Source organism: Filicampus tigris, chromosome 3, assembly GCF_054856515.1.
Source record: "Filicampus tigris isolate MCC_2025a chromosome 3, RoL_Ftig_1.0, whole genome shotgun sequence".
In the NCBI taxonomy this organism is placed as follows: domain Eukaryota; kingdom Metazoa; phylum Chordata; class Actinopteri; order Syngnathiformes; family Syngnathidae; genus Filicampus; species Filicampus tigris.
Window position 1 is genome coordinate 19416389 of NC_141219.1, and position 25617 is coordinate 19442005.

Sequence of the window (25617 nt, forward strand, 5' to 3'; positions counted from 1 at the left end):
AAGTAAGTGATTACTCCTTGTTATTCGGGACTCTATTTTGAAAAAATGAGGTGCAGGTTCTTTTTTATGAAGAGTGTTATGCATTATTGCTGTGCAGCTGACATTGCTCCGACTGGATGTGTCAGCCTGGTGAAGTGCTATAGTGTTGTAGTATCGGAGCATTTCTAAGAGATGTACAATGCTCACACTGATCACAATACTAGTGTCGTTGCATCTCGAGTTGTTTCCGATCACAAGAAAATTAAATGTGCCAGTTCTTTCCAGATAAAGCACCGACCTAATTACTCTAACCAGCTCGTGAAAAGCCTGGTCGACGTTCATACGGATTTTGGCTGAAGCCTCCATGTAGGTGACCTTCAACTGTCTGGCAAGCTGCTGGCCCTCTTCTTGGGTTACCTGAGCGACAAAGACAGAGTTAAAGGGCCCAACACACAAAACATGTGAGAAAAGTCAAAACAGAGAGTATCTGGATACGGCTTTCTATGTAATGTCAAAAGAAATTTGCTACAATTATTTTCAAAGTACTGCATACATTATCAGGAAACAAACAAAACAACTACCAAATTAAAGTTTTCAAGTTGTAAATATTTGTCAATACATTACTGCTGTTGTACTTAAGTTACACATAAAAAAATCATTATCTTATGCTCATATTTGTTGCCTATGAAAGACATTTGAGCATTGATTTGAGCTTTTCATAGTTGCTTGCCTAAGGTTTTACTGCAATAGTCTGATGTAATTTGGAGACTGATAATGGAGAACTTCAAAAGGAATTATAAGCAAAAACATATCCTGAGTACATTTATAATGAATACTTTTGCTTACAATTTATGACCTGCAAGTATAGTCTTTCGGACCACACGAGGCTTGAAATACTAAAAATGAAAACCCATGTTTAATAGTAGTCTGTGCCTGTAAAGCTCCTTTTTACCACGCGGGGGAGCTGTAGACTCACAGAGTCGCTGTGTACCAACACCCAGCAAATTCCCGATTTCAGCACACTTTTTCTTTCATCCATCCTCCCCTCCTGACATTACCATTTCGCCAGCTGCTCTTTTATGCTCACATCCTGTCTGCTAGCATCTAGCTGCAGCTGCGAAGCTCGCTTCCATCTCAAATATGAACACGTGAATGGCGCAGATTGGTTCATATTATCTCATCAGATGATTACTCAGGAGAGATGTGTAATCTGTTGGATTTACTTGTCTCTGTAGTTCCAGATCGGCTTTGTTCCCTACGAGGATCATCGGGAATTCATCTCTGTCTTTGACTCGCAGAATTTGTCTTTGGAATTTGTAGATTTCTTCAAAGCTGTGAAATACAGACACAGCATGGTGTGTTAAGTGGTATGTGGCAGTGCAAATGGATGACACGGTGCTTTTGCATTGACACATATATCCATTAACATATGCAGCCGCTTGAAACCACAAAGGGAATTCAGCCACACAGCCATTACCCTGGAGATGGGGGCAACCATGAGTCTGAGTCTGACTGAGGGTCTTGAAAATGAAAGATTGCAGCACAATATACATACAGTACATACAAATTGCTCATTTGTTGCTTGGGTCTCAAGTCTGACTTGGCCTTTTTACAGTGAACCCCCCGCGACACTGTGGTTCATCTTTTGCACCTCGTATACAGTATATGCCAGATTCTTAAGTGATCAATTTTGTTAGTTTTTTGGTTTGTTTTTATCGTACACAACCAAGTCCAAATTTACAGTTGCGCTGCCGCTATAGTAGCACATTGTGTGGAAACATGCCAAGCAACACTGAGCTTAACTTAAGAGCAAGAAGAAAAGGCACAGAAGGCCCCCTACTAAGATGCAGTAATAGTCGTTGTTCCAACTGAGCAGAGAGCCCATCTATGGTGTTCTACATTACTGACTTTTGTTAGACGAAATGACATTGTTTGGTGTTAAGATATACAATGTTCAATTGTTTTTTTGTTTTGACTGTCAATTTTACAGTAAGCTTAAAGTAGGAGTGACATTAAAGTGCTTGAAGCAAGCACACTGTGCTTCTTTTTTGGAGAACTGCGAGAGCGTGTCTTGTTTTTGTTTCCTAAAAGTGATGTTATATCTCGTTTTTCACAGCAAGAGTGAGAACAGGCGCAAAGCAATACTTTAAAAAGTGGATTTTAACAAGTTGAATGTGGTCAAATCATTTGGGAGGGGTAAAACTGTTCCTATACAGTCTCTCTGTATCACACATATTGTATGAAGTGGTGGGTCTGGAATATATCCCCTGCGGCAAACGGCAGTTCACGGAACAATAATAGTGAATAAGTGAATAAAATAGATGGCATAAAACCAGGATGGCATTCCAGACACAAAACCACAGAGAAGCTGCACCTAGCAAATCTGGAAAGACTTGACTAGTATAAATGGAGGAAGGAAAGACTGTTTACAACATAAACATTGAAGGAACGGAGCTGTGGGTATGTGGAGAGATATTCAGCTTAGTGGACAGCTGAGTAGGAACACAACGACAGTGGTTTTTACCAAAAATACTACACTTGTACACCTGTGAAATAGTTGAAGTGAAAATGTCAACTTCTTGATGTCAGGTTTTTCGTAAAAAGAGTCATATTCATTCACTGGTGACATCATTATGCACAATCTAATGATTACTGGTGAATGTAAAGTATGTTAAAAAAAAAAAAGAGTCAAGCCATTTTGTTTTGATGTTAACTTGGATTTGTTATTTTAGCATTGCTATAATGAATAAAGGAATAATTAGAATGTCACTAGGCGGAGCTCAGATCGCCAACAGAGCTGAAATGTCAAAAAAAGTAAGTAAGATGAATGAAATGTATTAATTGTTCGTTAGCAAGCTGCTTTGCAGTTTATGGAGCATTATGGGTTACGCCATTATTATCATTTTTAAGGTTTTTCATTGATGCCATTTACTGTACTTGAAATAAGTTACTTCTATCCAGATCCTCACCAAAACGGAATGGGTCCACCCCTCTACAAAGTATCATGGAATTTGGCTTTGTGTTATTCCAAGTACTCTTGCTAACTCTATGTAATTAGGTAAATAAATAACTTCATGGCAGTAGTATTGGCTCTCACTACTCCCAGTGTGTACTGAATGAAGTAGCTGTTGACTTTATGCTGCATTTGCTTGGTTAAACACTTCAGTGAAGCTACATTATAGTTGATTTAGCCCCCTTATTATTGACCGTCAGAGCAAACAAACATTCTGAATCATTGAACTCAAGTGTCGAAAACAAAAGAAAAAGACCCAAACAATAGGGAGAGACTGCATAAAAAGATGTTTTGCGACAAGGTTTATGGCTCTGGTAGAGGGAGCGCTAGTAAGAGGGTGTAACTATGACGAGTAAACAGACGTGTGCGCACAAAGAAAGAAAGAGGCAAGAACACACTCGTCCGTGATCAGAACTGTCACTCACCTTCCTCTGTCGGTGACTGAGAAGACGAGCAGGAAGCCCTCCCCTGTCCTCATGTATTGTTCTCTCATGGCTCCAAACTCTTCCTGCCCAGCCGTGTCTAGAACTACACAGACAGACATTTCAACATCAACTACAACAATCTAAAGCCCAGTAGGTTCTACTATGTGTATTGGATTACTAGTGCATAAAGAGACTAAAGATGCGGATTAACGAGGTGCACTTACTGTCCAGCCTGGCTGCCCTTTCGTCAATCACACACTGCTTGGTATAAGAGTCCTCAATTGTGGGGTCATAGTCCGTGACAAAGTAGGACTGCAAGACAAAAAGAAAGAGAAAAAAAAAAAGACAATATAAAGTCAATATAAATATATTTGACATGGACCAATCACAACTAGTGATGGGTATAGTGATTGTTTTAGTTGAGTTTGCCAACTTTTGACACCAAGTGCCACCTAAAAAAATTGTTAGCTATGCAAGTGCCACTTATCATGACCAACATAAAATTACAGGAGTGGAGTAAATGTTCACCAAAAAAAATAACCTGAGGGTTTATTCCTAAAAAGGAGTATTTGATATTATTCTTGACACACGCATTATTCACCAGGCCAGTCCCCACCTACTCAGTCACAGATACTAGAATAGAATATGAAGATGGCGGCCCCACATGGGCAAAAATAATACCTGCATCTCACATGTATGTTATTGAATTTAATAATAAAAAAGCAATTTTTATCTGATGACTTCATTTATCGATAATCAGTATTAATAATAATTACAAGTATCAGTATTAGTGCTGATACTTTACAATATTTGTAAACTTACAAATATTGGATATATGTAGGGGTGCACAGTATATTGAAAAAATATCGATATCGCGATAATGGCCTATGCATATCTCAAAGACATGCAATAATTTTCTTATGGAATTGTAAGCTTTTATGAATTTGATTTGACCAGCCAGATGCAAATTTTAAATGTGCATCGTCACCCAATAGTTGGACACTATCTAGGGGAATTACAAAAAAATAGCTAATTATGCTTGCAAATTTTGCATTTTCCTTTTAAAATGTCAACATCATTATTAAATCCATGATTTTAAAAATTGGAACTTAAATTTAGAGCAACTTATTACTCTACAGAGACGGTAATATTGTAAAGAAACATTACTTTCAAATGCAAGTAACTACTAATATGAAATGCATTACATTTTGTAAGTAACTTGGCCAACACTGTCAACACATGTGGCGTGAACCTACAGAGACCAAAGGGGAAAGCGATCACAGAACCTTTATTATAAAGAGACTATCTTGTCTGTAGCCATCTTACTTACTAACAGTCAGCTAAGGAACTGGAAAGGAAGACAAAATTTGCACATTATGATGAGACACAGTGGCTCAGACGAAGAAGAATATGTGCTATCATCACTAGAGTTAAGTGACTTGAGTAGCAGGCATTCAAAAGATTCAGCCTCTGTATACAAATGAAACTACATCAGCAATTCGGGTAAATTGAGCTTTTTTTGCAGGTTTGTTTTATTTACCAAAAGAAAATCCATCCACCATCCGATTTGTGTTGAATTAAAATGATTCAGGCAACTTTAGAAAAGAGTGGTGCCTTTAGGTACGAGCTGAAATTGTTCCATGACCGTGCTTGTAACTCAAAACACTAATATCACAAAACGTCTAACAACCAACTCAGGGTGTAGCCCGCCAACTGCCCGAAGACGGCTGGGCCAGGCTCCAGCACCCCCACGACCCTCGTGAGGATAAGCGGCTTCAATACTGGACGGTTGGAATTCTTTTTGATTCATGCTTTGTTTGACAACAAACATCAACTGTGAGTGACAATAAACAGCTCAAAGCCTCTGTTTTGAAGAATTGATTATTATATCGGCGCTGTCCTGTGAAAAACACTTACCTCCAATTTTGGAAACTTTTTTAATGTTTACTTTAATGCGATGTCTGTAACGTGGAAACATGATTCATGTAAAAATAAGAAAACGAAAACAAATGGAGATAAGTGTTTTTCACATGACAGCGACGATATGCTAAACTGCTACTCAACTCATGAACATACTTTTTTTCTGGATCCTCTTTCCTTTTAGTATACAGTAGCTGAAGTTGGCTTAGCTTTAAAACGGCTCTTTTTCTCACTTTATTCTTCTTGTGCTACTGCACCTCTCCCCTGACACATTGAAAACTACTGCCATGGACTGGTCATCAGTCGATCACAAGGCGACAACATTTTGAATGAAAATGAGGAGGCGGTAAATAGAAAAAAATGAAGGAAAATAAAGCTGAGCTTTCAAATTGTCCATTTTGGCGCATAAGAAAATAAAGTTACCCTATGATAATGATAAGTTCCAGCCGGATGGTTATTGTGTACTATTGTTGCATCGCTCACATTTACAGTACTTATTCATATGTGCATATCCTCAATAGTTGTGTTTGGCTTTTGCATACAAACTCTTTGCTGCTCACCCACAGCCGTTTGTTGCAGAAGAAGCAGGTCATCTCTCCTTCTCACTCTCCTGTCAATCTGCAGTATGCAAGTATGAAGGCCCAAGTCACATCCATTCACCACTGTTCAATAATTCATCATTATTACTGAATTACTGTGCTTCATTGCACCACACTCCCTGCGTGCCTTCAAACAGCCTAACTGAAACTGAGTGAAAGTGACGGAAAGCAAGAGGGGGAAAAAAAAAATCTGGTTTTCCTCTCCCATTAACGCTTCTCGTCAACCTCTTATTGTTGTTCGGTCACCCTCAACAGCAGTAGGGAGCACCACACTCCTCCAGCTTGCTCTACAGTTTGGCCTGGATGATTTTCTATAGGACAATCTAAGAAGTGGGTGCAACATGACTCAGAAGGTCTACCAATAATCGCTGAGTAATACAAGGCTGAGTCATGTCCAGTAAAATCACCTGTGATACCTTTATAGATGACCACATCAGAGGCAACCAGTATGTAATTAAAGTATGAGTCAGTCATTGACCCACCACCCAGGGCACGCTTGCAAAAATTACAACAACAACTGTCGAGTTCTGTGTTGTCTGTTGCTTTGCTATCTTAAACTGTGTTTTTAATGAGGACAATAGCACTTGATAAAATTGTACTTGAACTGTCTAGAAATCAATGTAAGCAAATGGGAATTTTGTAATCATCATATTTTTTAAATAAAGGATAGCTTCAATATGTTCTATTTTATAAAATAAAATATATGAAGGGAGGAATGACATGAGTGACACTTTTTATCAATAATATGTGAGGGTAAAATGGTTGAAAAGGTAAACTATATTAAACGTAGCATCATGTTATTACTAATAATGTAATGAAAAAGTGTTGAGATGTTTCACTTGGTCGATAATGATCCTCAAGGACGATTTTTAAAGGAATTTACCCAGACCAGTAAATATGAGGATTTTCTCAAAATTCACACTCTTTAGAATAAAAGATGCGAAACATTAATATTCAAAGTCTTTGGTGGTAAATATTAGTAAGATAAATTCAGCTGTCAGATCACTGTGACAGATATAAAAAGCAGGACAAATCGGCCTTTATTACATAACTTCAATTTCTTTGTATGAGGCAAATATGAAAATGCCAATACAGCTCAAGTTTGAATTTTTTGGGTACTGCGTACACGCGCAGCTTAGAGGGAACATTGGCCACCGATCAATCACAGGAATTGTCTGATGTATTCAACATTAAACCATGAGAAACTTTAAGGCCTTTTGCTAAGAAAAGAGTGACGCAGGTAGTTACAATGACTGCTTCACAGTCAAAAGGTTCTGGGTTAAAATCTCGGCCCTGATCTCTCTATGTGGAGTCATTGTGTCCTTCGGGTTCCACACAGCCCGAAAACATGCATGACAGGGTGAATTGAAGACTTTAGAGTGTGAGTATGAATGTTTCTGTTTGTTGTAAGTGCTCAAGCCATCTGTGACACTGAGCATGTGAAGTGGTAGAAAATTGATTAATAGCGGGCTTTTGTTAAATGTCACATGGTCTAAATACGCAATTGTAAAGTAAGTGCCTTGACTGAACCTGGATAAATTCCTAAAGTCAATTCCCCTTGACATTCTTCAGTGTTTTAATAAGGGCAAAAGAAGGTTGACGCATTCCAAAGAATTCACATTTCCATGGAAACACTGAACAGCTGTCATGAGAACAAATCATGTTCACAACAGAGTATAGATAGAATATAAAAAGATGATTTCCCCTCCCTCAAGCAGAAATCACAACAGAGATATTGTAATGTAATTATTTGAAGGGATGGGTCAAAGTTGTGTTACAAGATGATTTATAATTTACAGGGGTGCCTTGAAATATTATTGAGCAGGGTTTAGAGAAGAGAGGCTAAAAGGTGCAACCCCACCCTTTAAATGTAGCCTGTAACACCATGTATTTCAGTTTTGTGGTGTCTCAGTCTGAACACCAGGGGACAATATGTCAAAGGATTTTCGGTGCTTGCCAGACGGTAGTCACCTCCACATGGCTGACATGGTTCCTACCCGGAAAGTAGAAAGTAGTCTGGTTGGTCATGTGGTATCAGCGTGTATAAACTGAGAACCTCTATGAGAGCCAAGCAGGCTACTGTAATGAAATACATACATATCAGCACTAATACTGATACTCGTACTCGCACAGTACTCTTACTCGTATGTAAGGGTGCTTCCAAACCTTCCATTTCACTGCATTAGAATCAACATTGTGACGTTTTGCGTAGACTTTACTAAGCCTCTTAAGTTAATGGAACAAACTTCCATAATATGCCTTGCTATTTTTGAGTGAATCTTAGAACTAATATTAAAGCTGCTATTAAGCAAGGCATTAGGCCAGTGATGAATACGGGTACGTATTTGTCCTCAAGTCCCCTGGAATTGTTGACATGGTGGATATTCATCTCTATTCAGCAGTCAAGTTGAATTAAGATGCTTTATTAAATCAACATGCATACTGGGTAGGTTCCCCCTGCAAGAATACATCTAGAGTATAGTTTCAATGTTAGTTGCAAGGTGGCAGCTTTGCAGGAAGGAAACTCCACCTCCGCAGCGGGCCGAGTGGCAGTGATGTCACAGACGACATGTTCTTGGACCCCGCCTACCTTCTAAAGTCCAAACCTGTCACTCAGTTCCCCTCCAGCATTCCAGCGCTCGCTCCCCAACCCACCCCGCCCCCACAAACACACCCACACCACACATGCTCACTCTCACCAGGAAAACAATAAAGGCCTCTTTTCAACATGAAAATAGGAGTGATCAAACTCTCTTGTATTTGTGACAAGGCAGTGAGGGGCTTCTCAAAAGAGATTAACTTATTCATCCATCAGTTTTCAATACGGCTTGTCTCACTTGGGTTGCAGGTGTGCAGGAGCGGCAGGGTAAGACCTGGACTGGTCGGCAGTCAATCGCAGTTTTTCAGGATACAGTTCATTATAGATACGTTATTATTTACTGTATTTGTTATTATTTATTTATTAGATACGATAGATTTGTTTTGCTTTGACTTGTGTGCACAGACTTGAGATATGAGCTCTGTATGGCGGCAGTGAATTCAACTTAACTCACTTCACATTAAGCTGATTGTTGGCAGATAGAGACCAATTCTTCAAGAAACGGCCTTCAAGCTATTTACACGCCCAATTTAGGTTTACAAACAAAGAGAATTGCACCTTACGTATTCAAAACCACCGCATAGCTTAGCATTTAGGCTTCATCTTCATGCAAACGCTAATTAGCAGAGCTGGGCATTCACGGACGTCCATTATTGGGACGGAGGACGGGGAATGACAAGTTCTAAAAAAAGGGGCGCACTAAGCAAGGGTGGAGATGGATTTTAGTCCCGCCCATTAATCGTCCTTCATGCGTGTGACTGGTCACGAGACGGCCAAAGTTCATCTCAATCTGCTTGGCGACATGGGCAAATGGCAAAAATTGCCTTAGAACGCTTCAAACGCGCCATGAGTTACCCAACTGCACGTACTTACTTGCATTGGGAACGCCCCGGTGGGACCGCTGTGCGCTGCTCACGTTCGGTCACACGGGGTCATTTTTGCCCGCTTTCTTCAGTCGATAAAATAATTTTTGCTGTTTTGTGTACTGGCCCTTTCACTGAGAGTTCAGCTCTGCTCACTGTGTAAGACAGCTAGCCTATGCGTGGGACAAGTGCACACACCTGTAGCAGCACCAAAACTGCTCCTGCACGGAGCGGAAACCAGCGAGCCAATCAGCAACCCGAGGGGCTGACCAAAGGAAGCGCTACCTGGACCGGGCGTCTCCGCCCATCCGTTCAGAAACTGACCTCTCTCATGTCCGCTGCATCGATATATAAACGATGACTGCTGTTAGCCCTTTAAGCAATGGCTTGAACACAAATGGTACAACAGCACATGTAGAAAGACAACACATCAATACTCAGTCATAATTTCTTTACCTTCATGTAGGGGTGGGCGATATGACAATATTAGATGCTTAAGCGGTTTAACGTGTTCACGATCTCATAAAGCCGAAAGATCGTTTGATCGTCTACATGGCACATTCCAAACAGTTTAGCTCTATGGCGGCACAAAAGCCGCTGACGCGTATACCCGACCAACCAATCACAGCACGCACAGTGCACCGTACGTGACACTCCCCGCCTCCCTGTTTGTTTGTATAGCGGGGAGTTATAGCGGAAAGTCACCACGAAGCAGAGAGTAAAAAAAAATCATGATAAAATCGTGATCGTGATTTTATTTTTAAAAAATCGTGATCTGATATTTTTGCCAGATCGCCCACCCCTACCTTCATGCGAAGAATGACTAATATTAGTCCTGTACTGATGAGGTGAGAGGAGTTGATACATGTCAATGAGTTTATCAGTTCATTCTTCATTAAAATACACAAAAATGGCAATTTTTTCCTAAAAAAATCAATTAATAAATAAAAATACTGAAAGTGACATCACAATTAATTTCTTAATGTTAAGTATAAATAGAACCTGAAAATGGCTTCATTTTTTCTCTGCTTACCATTACTGACAGTTTTGTGAAGTGCTTTGGCTCTGGCTGTTGGGAAATGTGCTATACAAATAAAATTGTACTGTATTGTATTGTATAATTACCACAAAATAACAACCGTGCTACATCTTGCAGCATTTTTTAATCTGCAGGGTCTGTTTGTTGCTGGCCGGGTTTGTTTTTCCGAAGTGCCAGAGTCACAACATGAGGCAATAAATCCTTTCTTTTAAAAATGTTGGTTGCCCGCCTCAGGAAAAGCAAGACTGGGTGATATGTGTAGGCGTGTAATCAACAACATGCTTGCACTATGTACCCACTTCCTCTTCATCAAAACAGCTTTACAGACAGTAAATATAGATCATTTTCCATCTCTGTCACTTATCCAGATTCCCTTGTCTGGTTTGTGTCGCCGGGGTGACTGAAGCAATCTAGAACCACTAACTGAAAAACAACGACAATGACAAAACAGAGTGCGATATTATCGATAATGAGATGAGACTAGATGAAAATGTTGGAGGGTCTTTGTCAGATGTTCAAGGTTCAAAGGGAGCAGGAATGAATGAGAGCCCTCAGCCCAGTCAGTTTGGCTCGACAAGGATGCCCATCCTCCCGCCTCGTACTTCAGTCTCTCTCTCTCTCTCCCCCGCTTATGTTAGTAGTCGACAATCAGCTTGTGATAAATGTTATATTAAGTTGAAAGTTTTCCACATAACTCCTGGTGCAAAATGGGCTGCTAGCTAGCAACAGGCTAGAGGTATTTGTTGTGCTAAGGCCAATTCATGAATTTGTGCGTGTTAGCTATTGTTAGCGTTGTGAACGTGCAAGGATTTTTGGCTGTTGAGTCTCTAAAGCATGGAGGCAAAATCCACTTTATGCTTCATGTTTCAATGGCATTAAATTAAAGCCAAATATAAAGCCAATAATGTTACTCATAACAACTGCAGAGTTGATCTCCCCACTGTCAGCATGGATCCCTTAGCCCGTGCAGAGCGCATTTTGGGCTCCTGACGTCAAGTTCGGATGTATGCGACCTGGCGGTTCAGACTGCGGTCACATTGCAAAAAATCCGTTAGCTATCCGGTCCAGGATCACATATGAACGTGGCCCAAAACTTAAAAGGACATGATAAAAGTTAAGGAGATAAATAACATACACTTCAGTCGGACACTTATAATTTATTTTCCCAAGCCACGCAGAGCCGCAACATAAGGATGAAAGAGCCGCGGGTTGCAGACCCCTGGGCTAGAACATACTGCAACTGAAGGTCAGCAGTCAGCACTTAACAAGGATTTTCTCTGCATGATCTCGCCACTTTCCGAAGGTCACAAGTCCTACACCTCATCACTCAACCTCTACGCCTGTGGGTCCATTAGATGCACAAACACCATCTAAATGGAGCCGTGGGTGTGAAAATGAGATCAGAGTGGTTTTGTGCATCTTGCAAAATCATTTTCAGAAAAGCATCAACAGTTATGTTCCAGGTTTTGCAGAAAAGGTCACAATGTAACTTTCAAGCTGATTAATTTTGCTTTCAGTCAGTGCATCCAAAATTGCCAGATGCCGAAAAGAAGGACGTTCCAAAATTTCCAAGAAAGAGACAAACAACCAAGGACAAAATGTGCTATATTTCGAGAGAAACCTTTTTATTTCTAGGTATTCAGTTGTACTTTCAGTAGAAATTAGAGATACAGTACAAGCTAATCCTCTGTAAAAATGTCTGCACGACTGTATCTGATTTATATTGTGCTTTTCTGGACAACCGGATACTCGAAGTGCTCACAATGGATACATTATTCATGCACTCACGCATTCACACTCTGGTGGCAGTAAACTACTTTTGTAGCCACAGCTTCCCAGGGGCAGGCTGACGAAAGCGTGGCTGTCAGTGTGCGCCTACGGCCCCTTCGACCACCACCAAACATTCAGACCCAGCCGTACACCAGCGTGAGTGGCACTGGAGGCAAGGTGGATGAAGTGTCTTGCCCAAGGACAGAACATCACATGACTCAGACAGAGCTGGAATCGACCAGTAGACCTTCCGGTTACTGGACGAACCACACTTACCTCTGAGCCACGGCCGCATGGTGTAGCAATTATGTGTGCCAACTCCACAAAAAGGGAAAGGCAGTCAAAACAAGAACTCAAAGGATAAAAGATGAAAAATGACCAATAAAGAATTGTTTATCTTAGTTCGTAAAATCAAACATTTCTGAATAATTACAGACGGCAGACAATACTAGCAAAAACAGTTGATGACAACTACTCCCAATTTACCAATATTTTAGGTTCAAAAGGGTCCCTCATCTAACTCGCTCCCTTACAAATGTACTACAAGGTATGGGTGTATATTAAAGTTGAAATGACTAATTGATTAACTCGAGTAGGGCTAGGAAAAAAGTCAACGAAATCGACCACAACAAATGGTTGACTCATAATGCCTTGACACGTGGTATTACCGGCACCATTGTACGCCATCCACGCAGACATTTCTAGGCCGCTTAAGTCCATTGTATTCTATCTAAACCACTTATAGGGGGAGGTCTGGTTCCCAAAAATAAATCAAAACCAGGTCAAAATGATATGTGCTTTCAATCAAAACTGCAGTGTGCTCTGAGTAAATAAAGATAGTTCATTCACCCCTTTGTTTGCAAGAGATTGTTGAATGTCGTGGTACTCCATTGTTTCATATTGGAGCGCTGGTGAATATGATTATAACAATGGCTGTTATTTATGTAGTAAATACCTTCTAATGATCAGCGTTCGCTTCGCAAAATACGTAATGCCTGCAGTTAAATTGTGCACGGAGAATAATCCTGGCGACTCGCACGCAAGGATGGACTAAAAAAAAAAAAATTTATTGAACGTGTATGACCAATACAAAGGACCCCACACTTGACATCTAGCTTACTCGTTCGTCTCAGAATTTTTTAAAAAAAAGAAGAGTTTTTAAAAAATGTTAATATCGTATTTTGCAGCTAACCCATTGAACTTCCGGTTCAACTTAGTAAAGTCGTTCCGCTGGCAGTATACAGTATATTACAGTAGAAGATCATGAATGCCACCTTGTGAAATCAGCAATATAACGAACCTAACCTATTTTTTTCCGGTGACGTATTATCAAATTAAGCATAGTGTGGTACTCAAATAAATGGTATTATGTTGCACTTACATTCAGCCAGTTTATTGGTAACAACTGTTTTTGAAGTCGATGCATTTTTAGGGTATAATGTACTCTTAATTGCATAGGTGTGTTGCAAGGTTACGAAAAGAAAATGGCCGCAACGGAAATTTTTCACCACTCAAAATAAATTCACACACAAACGACAGCACACATCTCAGTGAAATTGTTTATTGTGTCCTCACATTATGTCTGCAATATTTGTAAGCAGTGAAATCTGGCGATTGATTGTAAAGGGAAGAAAATAATGACCATCCTGTTGGACCACAATTTTTGAGAACCACCCATGTATAAATACAGGGCTCCAGATTAACTGTTTTAACTAGGGGCACAGAGAATCTTAATCTGAACATTTAGGGGCGCAAGTTGAAAAAGTAGGGCCGCATACTTTAAGTCGACTTGCGAAGTAAATATTCACTCCACTCATTTTCACTATATTACTGATAAATGTGCTGTAATATGGAGCAGATGTTTGTCAGCAACAAAAACTATTTAAGAACAGTAAATTTAAAAAATAAAAACAGCAAATTACCTGGTCGCCCAGGTAGTCTGGAGCCCTGAATTAGATATAAATTTAGGGTATCGTGTGCAGTCGATTGGTGATAACAATAAGCGATCAACATGGATCGCTAATTGTGTCTTGATGCAATTTAGGGACAATGGAGTGCACTGCAACCAGCAGAGGCACTGTTGATTCCAACTAGTTGAGAAGATGGCAGCTACAGTATGTGAAGATATGTCACCACTTTTCCAAGGCAGTTTTAGTCATTATAGTACAACACTGGATTGGAAGCAGGAGTAAGACTGTTCATTTTCCCCATCATCGGTCAACGCAATTTAGTCTAATGCCGATCCCTAATATGCAATACAGCATGTTGCAAATGAAAGTTATCCATAAATAATTCACTGTGCCCTTTGCGGTAGAATACCATCTATAACAGTTAAATGTTAAACAACACACTAATGGGGACAATTCCTTCCCATGTTCTTTGAGTTTCACACCCCTTAATGATGAATTTCTGAGAGTAGTTTTCCTTTTATGAGAGTGCTTGAAGTGGAACACAGTGGTGAAAGGGTGACAATGAAGGGACTGTGGTTGACGGAGGCTCCACACGACAGAGAGGGAAAGCAAGAGAACAAGAAGGGGAGGGGATCGGCTTTAACTTCCGCTGGAAAGGCCCACTTTTCCCATGAGCTCATACAAAATAGAAAGGTCACTTATTCAATACACATGGAGAGAAAGGAAGCACACAATGTGTCTGATGGCTCAAAGAGTCTTTGGGGACCATTTTACTCAAAGTGGGGGACAACTTAAAGTCGGCCCACACTGATGGAGAAGATAAAGCTATGATCTACCTGGATGAAGGCTCATATGACATGTGCGTCATCCAACCACTTAGAATTTTCATTGGCTATTTACAGCGGGACTGCAGTGAAACCCCGGGCCTTGGCTCGATGCACAATTCAATGAACCCGAGTACGTAACTGACAAGCTCTCGTGCGTCTAATGCGCGGATCGATAATCACTCGCTTTATTCACTGTCGTGTCCTTAGATGACGGTAAGTCAATACTTGGCCTAATCAAACTGAAGCAAGGCTCTAACCAGACATGGAATTAACACTGTCACAAGCGACAAGCTCCAAGGATACCACTTTGAATGAAAATAAACATTAGAACAGACATCAGTGCAGTTTGTTGTTGTCAAGTCCACTGAATATTACATAAAAAGAAACCCAAAGAACACACACATGGACTATTCCTTCATGTGTTCCAGCTCACTACATGGCCCAGGATGTGCAAAACAGAGGTGGAAATAGTTTACTAACTTGCAATATATTCAATTTAATCTATAGTCGAGTTTTCAAAAAGAGAGGCGCCGAGATCTTTTTTGCCACTCCCAGTTGAAGTTTACTGTTAAACTAGACATGAAACAAAGACAATTACACCCTGTGTATTTAAAACAAGTGAACATTGCCTTGTGCTAGCTCAATGCTAACACAATGCAAAATGCCATAGACGGGGTGATAAATAGCATCTATGAGGTCTTATGTCTTTAAGCAGCGGATATGTGAACGCACAGGCAGACAATATAACAATAATCATAAGCATATCATTCTACCTCTGTGAAAAAAATAATATAATTGTTCATACTATAGACGTTATTATAATATACGCTTACGGTACATACTTTTGTAAATCAACCTACTTTATTCACTGCATCATTTTTAAGATAGTGTCTAAGTCCAGACCTTGCGAACCCCTGTTTGCTTGAATCCAGCCTGTTTTAGATGTTTGCCTCTTGCAACACAACTGATTCAAATGATCCGGATCGTTATCCGGCTTCTCAGAGCTTGCTGATGAGTTGATCATTTAATCAGGAGTGTTGGAGGAGAGAGGGATCTAAAACAGGCTGGATAGGGGTTCGCAAGGTCTGGACTTGGGCACCCCTGCCCTTAAGTGATTCATGCACATGTGTACAATTTCTGCCACCTGGTTGAGCATATTGCTGATGATGATGCCTTGTACAGGCTACGGGCAATGTAAAATATGGAGTCTGAAGCTAGGTCCGAGAGAAGAGAAGAAAGCGCAGGATAAACCTCTCACCAAGTGAGCCAACCAATGGTTCAGCCGACCCCCCTGTCTCCTCCGACCCCTGGCATTAAGACTTCAAACGTGCGGCTAAATATCAGCCTGTGCTGCAATCTGAAGACTTTTGAACCCCCTCAAACGTGCCAAATCAAATAAATGACATTTACGGGCTCTTTTCCTCCTGTGTCGCTGGTTTCAAAGTGGCACTTTACATTGGTCAGTGGTGCAAACAATTTCTTTACAGTTCATAAGAGCATTTTGCAGAATTACAAATGGAGACCTTGTGTTGACCCAGCGGAGGGTTACAAACTGATTAGAGAGAATGATACAAAGACCCAAAACTATGTGAACAACCTTATTGTACTTGTTGATCATGTGAAATCACTTAAGTTCCCCTCCTGTGCATAACGCCAACCCAATGTCTGAACATTATCAATGCAGTGTCCAGAAAAGGTTTTCTTTGTACTGCCCGTGTACAATAACATAAATGCGCATGTTTCATTCTGGAGTCTGGTTCTAATGCAGCATTAGAGCAGTCTTTGTGAGCACAGGGAACCGAATGTGCCACTTTCAAACAGCAATACTGTACAAAATCACAGAATGGATATCGGTTATTACAAATCTATAGTCCCTCGGGGTGTCCCGATACAACTTTTTTCACTTCCGATAAGATTGCGCGTCATTTCCACCAACATTCTGCTGCACTTTCGTTACTAACATGGCCTACCTAGCATGACATTAGGATCTGGGGCAACTCCAAAGAATCATATCAGAAACACAGCAGTGCTACGGCCCAGGGGTGAAAGGCGTGCTGGCCCATCATATACTCTGTGGCCACAACAAATTTACAATCTTGATCCAATGCAAGAGCTTTATTTAAGATTACTGATGTTGAAAGTGCAGCAGTAATGAATTACAATGTGGCATACTGAGGTGTTTTTATTGTGGTTGGCTATTATCTTTGAAAAAACATCCATTGGGCTCTAACGCTGAAGTAGCTCATAATAAAAAGTAAAGCTGCTAAACAGAACAGAATCAAAACGCGTGACTAATGATGTGACCAAATTAACAACTACTAAAATCCTATTAGACAACTATTACAATAATCCCATTTTCAGGGATTAGTAGAACGACAATACCATTCAGTTTCATCACACTATGTGAATCTTAACATGTTAAAATTGAGGGAGCATAGCAGTGAATGAAATGTACGATCCTGAAGAAGAAAATGCCGGAGGGGAGCAAACAGCACACCGAAGAGAAGGAAGCCCATTGAGACTGACTAGTGCTGCCATGTTCCTGGCTAGTGTGATAGCTGGTTAGCAAGCCAGGTCAGCTTTGCAGAAAACTGTCAAGTCAGAAGCTTAAGAACAGTAAATTAAAAAAAAAATGTCAATTGGATGGCATTCAGATGTCAGAATTCCGACTCCAAAAAACTTAACCCAGCTGAAGTCAAACGTATTTGCATATTGTTGCAATAGATGGACATTTGTATGCAGATGTACTGCTTATAACAAGTCTGCCAGTTGGGAAAGAAAAAAGTCAATTTCAGTTCGGCATTGTATGCTTCAGGTTACATTAACCCTTGATCATTCTTGTTTCCACTCCAAAGCATGTTGGAAGTAGCTGCGTCAGCAGTGTAAATAGTGTAACATCATACCATACTAGCAAGACAACATGTAATCCATCAAAAAATAAACTAAAAAAAACTTTACACAGTCCAAGCAGTGTTGACAGTACTGCACTAGTCTTCCAATCCACCTCCCACTGGAATTTGGGACTCTTTTCAGTGGAAACACAATAAAATGTGAAGCATATTGAACAAAACCGAATGGTAGCATTCGGTGAAAATAAAAACAAATAAAAACAAATTGACGTCAAAAACACATTTTAGTTGATCTCGGTTGTCATCCATTTTTTCAGTTTACCAGGAATTGCTTTGAGGTCAGACCTCTTAAGCTCCAAGTGGGATATTTCCGACTTTCCAGTACTGCAGAATGCAGCATAAGTCCTGAAAAGTTCCACCATTAGCAAGCCTTCACAACCGCATGTGCCACAAACAAGTGCCTCTTTTTGGTGTGGTCTTGGCTTTTGATGGCACGCTCCAGAACTGGAGTGTCTAAACATTTTCCTCCAAGGGCTGCATACAGATATAGGCCATTTTATATCAGGATAAGACTGAGATATAGATGTTTCCGATTATTTAAAAAAAATAGATACAACATACTACGACTGCTTATCATTCTCACTTTATTTTTAAATGATAAACATACATGTATAGAATTAGAAAAGCATCTACAAAATAGTAGCGCTGCTATATTTTTCTCTTTTAAAGGGAAAGTTGAGTCAATTAAAAAAATTCTTTGAAATATGCTCTGTGCGCCCCCACTAGTCTAATCACGACAGTCTAATCATTTTTTTTATTTCACCATCTTATTTATTAATGTTCATTAACTGTTGCATTTACTTATGCGCCTGGTTTGTTATTCAGTAAGCCATCTGGTGGCAGCGGTATGATACTGATATTGTAATAAGTAAAAGCTTGTCTCCAGCAATTCAAATCGTTATCATTCTTATTTGCCAACTGCCACTGCCGTAATCCTGCAGGAGAAATGTAAATATTGTCCAAAATTAGGTTAAATGACGATAGAAATGATAGGGGGGAAGTGGCACGGTGGAAACTTTTTTATCCTCTCCATGATACATATCTTCCATCTCCATATACAGTATATACACTGTAAGTGTGTTAAAAAGTGTTAAGTTTACTTTGACTCGGAGCAGAAGGTGGAACAAAATCGTAAGTCACGCTTTTGGCGGCTGTAACTGATTTTCTTTTATTCATTTTTTTTTATACAGTGGCATAACATAAATTGTGTTATCTTAGTGATGTATAATTGGTAGAAATTTGGAAAATGAGGAAGCGAGAGAAGAGAAGGATTTCTTCTTGTTGCCCAAAATTGAGATGCCGAACAATCAACCTGTCCACATGATAACTGTACCCTGTGCATGCAAAGCGAGCAGCCGATGGCTTTAACTAGTATCACTAGCAGCCTGGCTGCGAGAGAACTGTTTCTGTTGGACATACCAGACAAAATGTTAAACAGCTGTTTAGTTAACGTGCACTGCGTGTATGCCAATCGCCAGTTTTGCCTTGTGTTTTCCGGCACCAGCTGTTGCTGAGGACACACAAGCGTATACAGTTGCTGCACCTTTTAGATCAGAACAACAGTCACGCGACAGCTGTTTTAGTGACTCCAGCCAACTCAAATATTTATGTTTGCAGTGGTGCCACACAGAGTTTGTCTATCAGAGGGATAGCGCAAGCTACGATGAATGTGAAAGAACATTTCGGCAACTCTTTTATTTTGATATGTTGGAATAGTTTTCTGATTACTTCCCCAAATGACCTACATTACTTGTGGCCTTTGTCAATCGCCTATTTGGACAAGGAGTCATGCTGTACCGTCACCTGTTGAGGGGCTGCATGCTCCCAGGCCACACCTCCCCCTGATGGACAGCAGGTGTCCCACAGTCCACTTGGACACTTCCGGCATGAGACAACGCCAAATGTCCACCAGCTGTCTGGCAGCCAGCACAAGACCAGGCATCGGCAACAAGCACCGATGCCCTTAGAAAAAAAAAACAACAACCATTCAAAGCTCAAGTTATTTTAAAGTTTCACTCTTGCAGTCTTGCAGACACAACACTGTCTTGAAATGTAAATATTATCCCTCCATTCATTTTCTATACCGCTTATCCTGCTCATGAGGGTCTCAGGTGAGCTGGAACCTATTCTGGCTGACTTCGGTTGAGAGCGGGATACACTCTGGATTGGACGCCAGCCCATCAAAGGGCACATAAAGACAAGCAACCATTCACACCTACGGACAATTTCGACTATTTATTAATAATTTTGATGATAAAATGAAAACTGCAATCCACTTTGCCTAGTTTGTTTCAAGACAATTTACTCATAATCTATTCCATTTTGCCCATCCCTAATCAATACACCCACTCCTAGTTAATATATCAATGCTAAGGAAATATGCCCGCCAAAGGGGCTGTGAGCAATATTGAGGATGACATCAGAACAATCTGGTAGGGTGCTTGGTAAGTGTTATCTTCTGGGAAAGCAATGACATCATTGGCACATTGTTGCTTTTCTTGATCATGACCTCATCTTTGATCTTCTTTCAAATGAAAGAAAATGGTTCCAAGACAAGACCTAGAAAGGTCGCACTATGTTAAAATATTAATCACCAGAGCTGGGCATTCCGCCAATGTGACGGACCGCTCCGCCTATCCACCTATGACGGATGCCCGTTTTGTAGACCAGTGGTTCTCGAATGGGGATACTAGTAGCCCTGGGGTACTTGAAGGCACTTCAGGGGGTACTTGAGATATTAAAATATGTTTAAGAAGTAGCTGCACTGCAATGCAAAACAAAAAGCCTGATTACAGCAGCTGCCTCCTTGCCACCAAGAGTGACAAAGATCCTCAGGAAAGCACAAGCCCAAGTGGCTCAACTAAATGCAAAAAGACTCAGTTCAGTGCAACAATGAACTGTTCAGTCTTGACACTTGGTAATGCTGTCAGTCTTATTTTCCATTAATACATTGATATTTTCAGACAATATTTTTCAAAATTAAGTTTAAGGTTTCTTTTGGAGAACAGATTTTTACTTTGATCACATCGGAGGACACTATATTTGTAATCATTCTTGTGTGCAAAAATCTTAATAATTAAGTTGGTTCTCTTTTTTCAGTTACATCTGTTCATTTCCAAATAGTTCTAGAGATATAACTACAAATGGAGTTCCATAGTTTAATAAATCAGACATTGATTTTAAGACTTTTTGCTTTTTCATCCAAAACTGCTTTGCGCTAGTTAGGGTATACTGAAAAAAATAGTTCACAGCGGGTGCATCAATGAAAAAAGGTTGAGAACCACTGTTGTAGACGATAGAGGGGAAACTTAAAAAAAATAGACGGACTAAGCATAGTCGGAAGCGCATTTTTTCCGGCTATGTAATCATCTATCGTCTATTTTCGGGATGAGGCTTCAATGGCCGCGGCAAGGCTTCCATTCTTGGGCATAAAGCCTATTTTTTCCACGTAGTACTTTTACTGGCTCCAGCATCATGTGAGAGATGGACTTGATTATGGCACGAGTAGTTGAGTACATACAATCGCTGTCACACACATATTAAAAAAATATTTTTTTAATTAAATATTATATATACACACAAAATGTATATGTATACACAGAACAATCCATTGGGATTAACAGCATTTTACTTACACAATAGATTTCAGATCTGTTCTTAATTAAACCTACAATGAAAGAAGAAAGTGCATTCTCCCTGGTCTTACTTAAATTAAACATAAATCAATGATTAGTGCAAAATTGTCACTCAATAATACAATGCACTGTCAAGCTTAAATACGGATGCATAGTCCGGTTGGACCAGGGGTCCGTTGTAGAGGAGGAAACGTTGAGTTACTTGCTAATGGGTTGTATTGTACATACGGGGCACACACTACACTACACATCTATATTTGCCCGATTTATTAACTTAACGCTCAGTTGCCTGAGCAAATAGCAGAATCGCCGGTAGGACTGGGCGCTCGTGGGAGAAAGTGGAAATGCAGAGGAAACTACGGTTAGATACACCAAAAATAAAAAAAAATTGAACGTGCCGATTTGAACGTTTTTAAAATCGTTTTATCCAGAAAATTCGGTTTTCGGTTCAAAATCGCTTCATCGAGCAGCTCTATTCCCTCCCATCAGTTTTAATGATAACTGCCCTCTCAACCATAGTCGAAATAAGACAATTGCCCCCACCCCAAAAATAAAAGATTTAAGATACACTTTTTTTTTTGGAAGGGTGCATCATATTACTTCTCCCAGCATACATACTATATATCTCCCTGAATACTCTTGCAAGCAATAACACTAGTACTGCATACCACGACTGGTGCAATGACAGCACATTTTAATCAGAGATGGCTTCATGTGTCCGTAAACGGATTTTCAATGCTGATAAATATGTCTGTACTTATTTTCTAGCACATCATTTTTTTAAAGATATTTTCATTTTTTGTTTTTTAACGTGTAAAACCCTCGTGCGATACGGATTTTACCATGTGTTGTAGTTTATTGCTATGGCGTTTCAGAAAAAAATAAATAAATCCACCTGTTGCTGAACCCAACCCTTAATTCATAAATATTATTTAATATCTTACAATATTACATATTGTATTATTGTTAGTATATGATTGAAAACCTGCACTAAGAAAAAAGGGCAGCTTTGGAATCAATTTTAAAAAATCATCTATAAAAGTTTACAATAAAGTTTACATTTGTAAAAGTTTATTTACATCTCTGATTAAAAAAAATGTGTGAAAATGTGTTGACCAGTGAAATGGAAGACAATGAGGTCTTATTCCAATTCATTTTAGTTTGCTTGGAAACCCAAACCAACCAAATACAACAACTGATTTGGACAAGAGAAAGAAAAATATAGTTGTGAGAGCCGCCTTAGGATACTGATAAACTATACAGCAGGCTTTCCGTATGAGACGCCTGTGCTTACAATTTGAGCGTTCCATTTTGAAATTGGTGGGGGTGAGAAGCTAAAATAAGCAACATGTCATTTTCCCATCGCTAGAGTTGTTGGGACTGTGCAAAGACTGTGAGATGTGAGACCTGATACTGTTGCCAGTTATTCTGAAACAGACAGATGTGTGAACACAGAACAATTGCCAAAACAACACGGAGCAGCTCGCCGCCTCATCTGCTTGTATGACGATGTGAGGCTCAGTGACCGGAAAACAAGGTACGCTGTTGAGAACTACCAGTTTAAAAACTGTGTAAAACCTTTTGTTGTTGACTCATAATGCTGGAATTAAGAGTTGATACAATATTATGCTATTTTGCAGATGATAACATGTACAGAAATCACACACCAATATGTTGGAAGAAATCGTTCTACAATACTTTAATTACATCTTCGCATACATTGAATTAACAGTAGGGCTGTTCGATGCCCTTCTTCGTTCAAATCGATACCAGTACGAGTAGTCACTTGACTACTCACCGATACTGACAGCACTAGTACTTATGATGAATAAAATTTCAATAAACACAATTACAGATAATAGTGACCAAAGACCTTTCCGCCTTTCTGAAACACATGATGATTCACCGATGTGACAAATGGCCGCAGTGTAGCACCAACAAGAAGACTTATTCGATGTCAGATTCTCCAATACGAGAGGGAAAAAGAGCACCTTACAGATTCTGTGAAGTGAATTCTGAGATTTAGAAGTCATAGAAATTGTATTTCGATTGACAGCTGAGCGGGGTGTAGTTTCCGCGCATTCAGCGGACATGCCCACAACAGAGAGAATGGCTTGATTTTCCATGATGTTTAAGCATCATTTTATATACTTGGCCATTTTTTTTACCATCCAAATATGGCAGGGTTGTTAAACAACACAGTTTTCTGCAGAATCTCAAATTTACAAGACATTTAATTTCACATTACGGGGACTTTAAAGATAGATATGTGGTATTTAAGTGTAGTACTGCACATACTTGGTTTCTTCAAATGGACAATCATAATATTTAAAGCTGGTGTACCATACTCTATCTTTATAAAAATGATGGATCACAGTATTACCCCACCTCTAGTGGGACCCTTAATTTCCCAGGGAACTATGCATCTTCAAATTCTCGCAGATGAGAGAGTTCAACTTCTATAAAGATGTACGATCTGATGTTGTCCTGAACTGAGGCAAAAAGTCTGCGATTACAAAGACAATCCATTTTTAAGTGTCTCTACAAGTTTACCCAATGGTGCGGCCATAGACTAGGTGCTGAATAATAACATTGTGTTTGCATTGTAGCATGTGCAGAGTGGCATTCCTCCCCGGATACTCATTAGTTTCTCATTATCTTGCCCTAAAAGGAGCAACCAGCTAGTCTCTTGAGTGTTACCAGATGGGTGGGAGTGTCTTTACAGATCCTGAACTCCCTTTAGCGTGTGCATTCCTTTGGTATGCTACATGGCATTTTTCCAGGTTTAAGTACATTACCTCAGTAAAAGGAATGTTTGCGTGTATTTAAGGACTCCAAAAGTACCACCAGTACAGCCGTTCATATCCCAAAATTTGCGAGTAGGCATTAAAATATTCATAGAAATTCACAACGTCGGGTGAAATCTATCTTGGTTGGTACGAGCAGTCATTAAAACCAAATTGATAAATGTGCACTGCTCAATACTTTCAGATTACAAGATGCACGCATATGGCATCTTAATGACCAACAAGCATCAACACAGATGCATGGAACCAGGCTGAAACCATCCTGATCAGCTCTACAGCAGTATTCAACTGAGGCTGAAACAGAATACTGAATTCAGTGGGGAGTTGGGCAATTATAATTGAGGTCATTGATCATTAACTATGATTGCAGTTGTTTGAACCCACAAAAGTAAGAGGCTGTCAAGGCTGGACTTTTTTTTTTTTTTTTTTGCCTACGTCTGTACTTATTATAATTGTGGACCAGCTGACATGTTGAAACACTAATGCTGTATAATGTTATTGTACATGACTTTTCAGCACACTAATATTGTTTAGCAGGTACTTTCACTGGATGGATTTATTTAGCTCCTGACCCCATTTTTTTTGGTTTTAACTCAATCAATGTATTATTACCAAGACTGTTTAACAGAGATGGGCATTCCGTACCAGGGTCCGGGACGGACGGACGCCCATTTTGTGGACGGAGGATGAAAAGTATTTTAAAAAGGACGGACTAAGCAAGGACGCAAGTGGGTTTTCGTCCGTCCCTCTGTTCGTCCCTAACCGTGTCATGTACCGACTGAACGTGTTGTGTTGGGCTCTTTTAAAAAGCAAGACCACTGTTCTATTCTGCAATGCCACGGAGCCGCCTTCACTTTTTGGGGGGTTAAACAACCTGAGTTTGAATGTGATTGGCTAATTCTGAACACAGTCACAACCCAGTTAGAAGAGGGTGTACACGGCCATGTGACTACACTATTTCAGTTATCAGAGATGGGAAATTCAAGTCCAGAAAGTAAAAACCCTGTCGCAGTTTGTCTTGAGCCACAGTTGCTTCTAATCAACTGGGTTTGTTTACCTGCCGGTTGAGTAGAAACGCCAGCGGCTAAAACCAAACTGTGGCTCTTTACTTTCTGGACCTGGATTTCCCATTTCTGTCAGTTATTTATATTTCCCGGCTAGAAAAAGCTTTATCAAAATACAATTGAGTCGAACACGTGATTACAGGTCACATTAATGGTTAAAAAGTTTGGTAATTTACCTTGGTCTCATTTTTTTGTTTCACAAAAAAACTGTATAGGGTTATTGTTGCGTTGCAATAGTTAGTTATTACATGTGTTTCT

The 25617-nt window shown here is 39.9% G+C and overlaps 1 protein-coding gene across 1 annotated transcript in view; it reads right to left on the reverse strand.

Annotated features, from left to right (window-relative positions):
• Nucleotides 1-25617, reverse strand: part of rras2 (RAS related 2) — a 37136-nt gene that overhangs the window by 995 nt on the left and 10524 nt on the right. Inside the window, exons 2-5 of the mRNA XM_086025611.1 lie at nucleotides 3642-3729; nucleotides 3418-3520; nucleotides 1203-1311; nucleotides 278-396 (exon numbers count right to left, since the gene is read on the reverse strand). Coding sequence (XP_085881737.1) covers nucleotides 278-396; nucleotides 1203-1311; nucleotides 3418-3520; nucleotides 3642-3729 — 419 coding nt within the window. The remainder of the gene's footprint in view (nucleotides 1-277; nucleotides 397-1202; nucleotides 1312-3417; nucleotides 3521-3641; nucleotides 3730-25617) is intronic.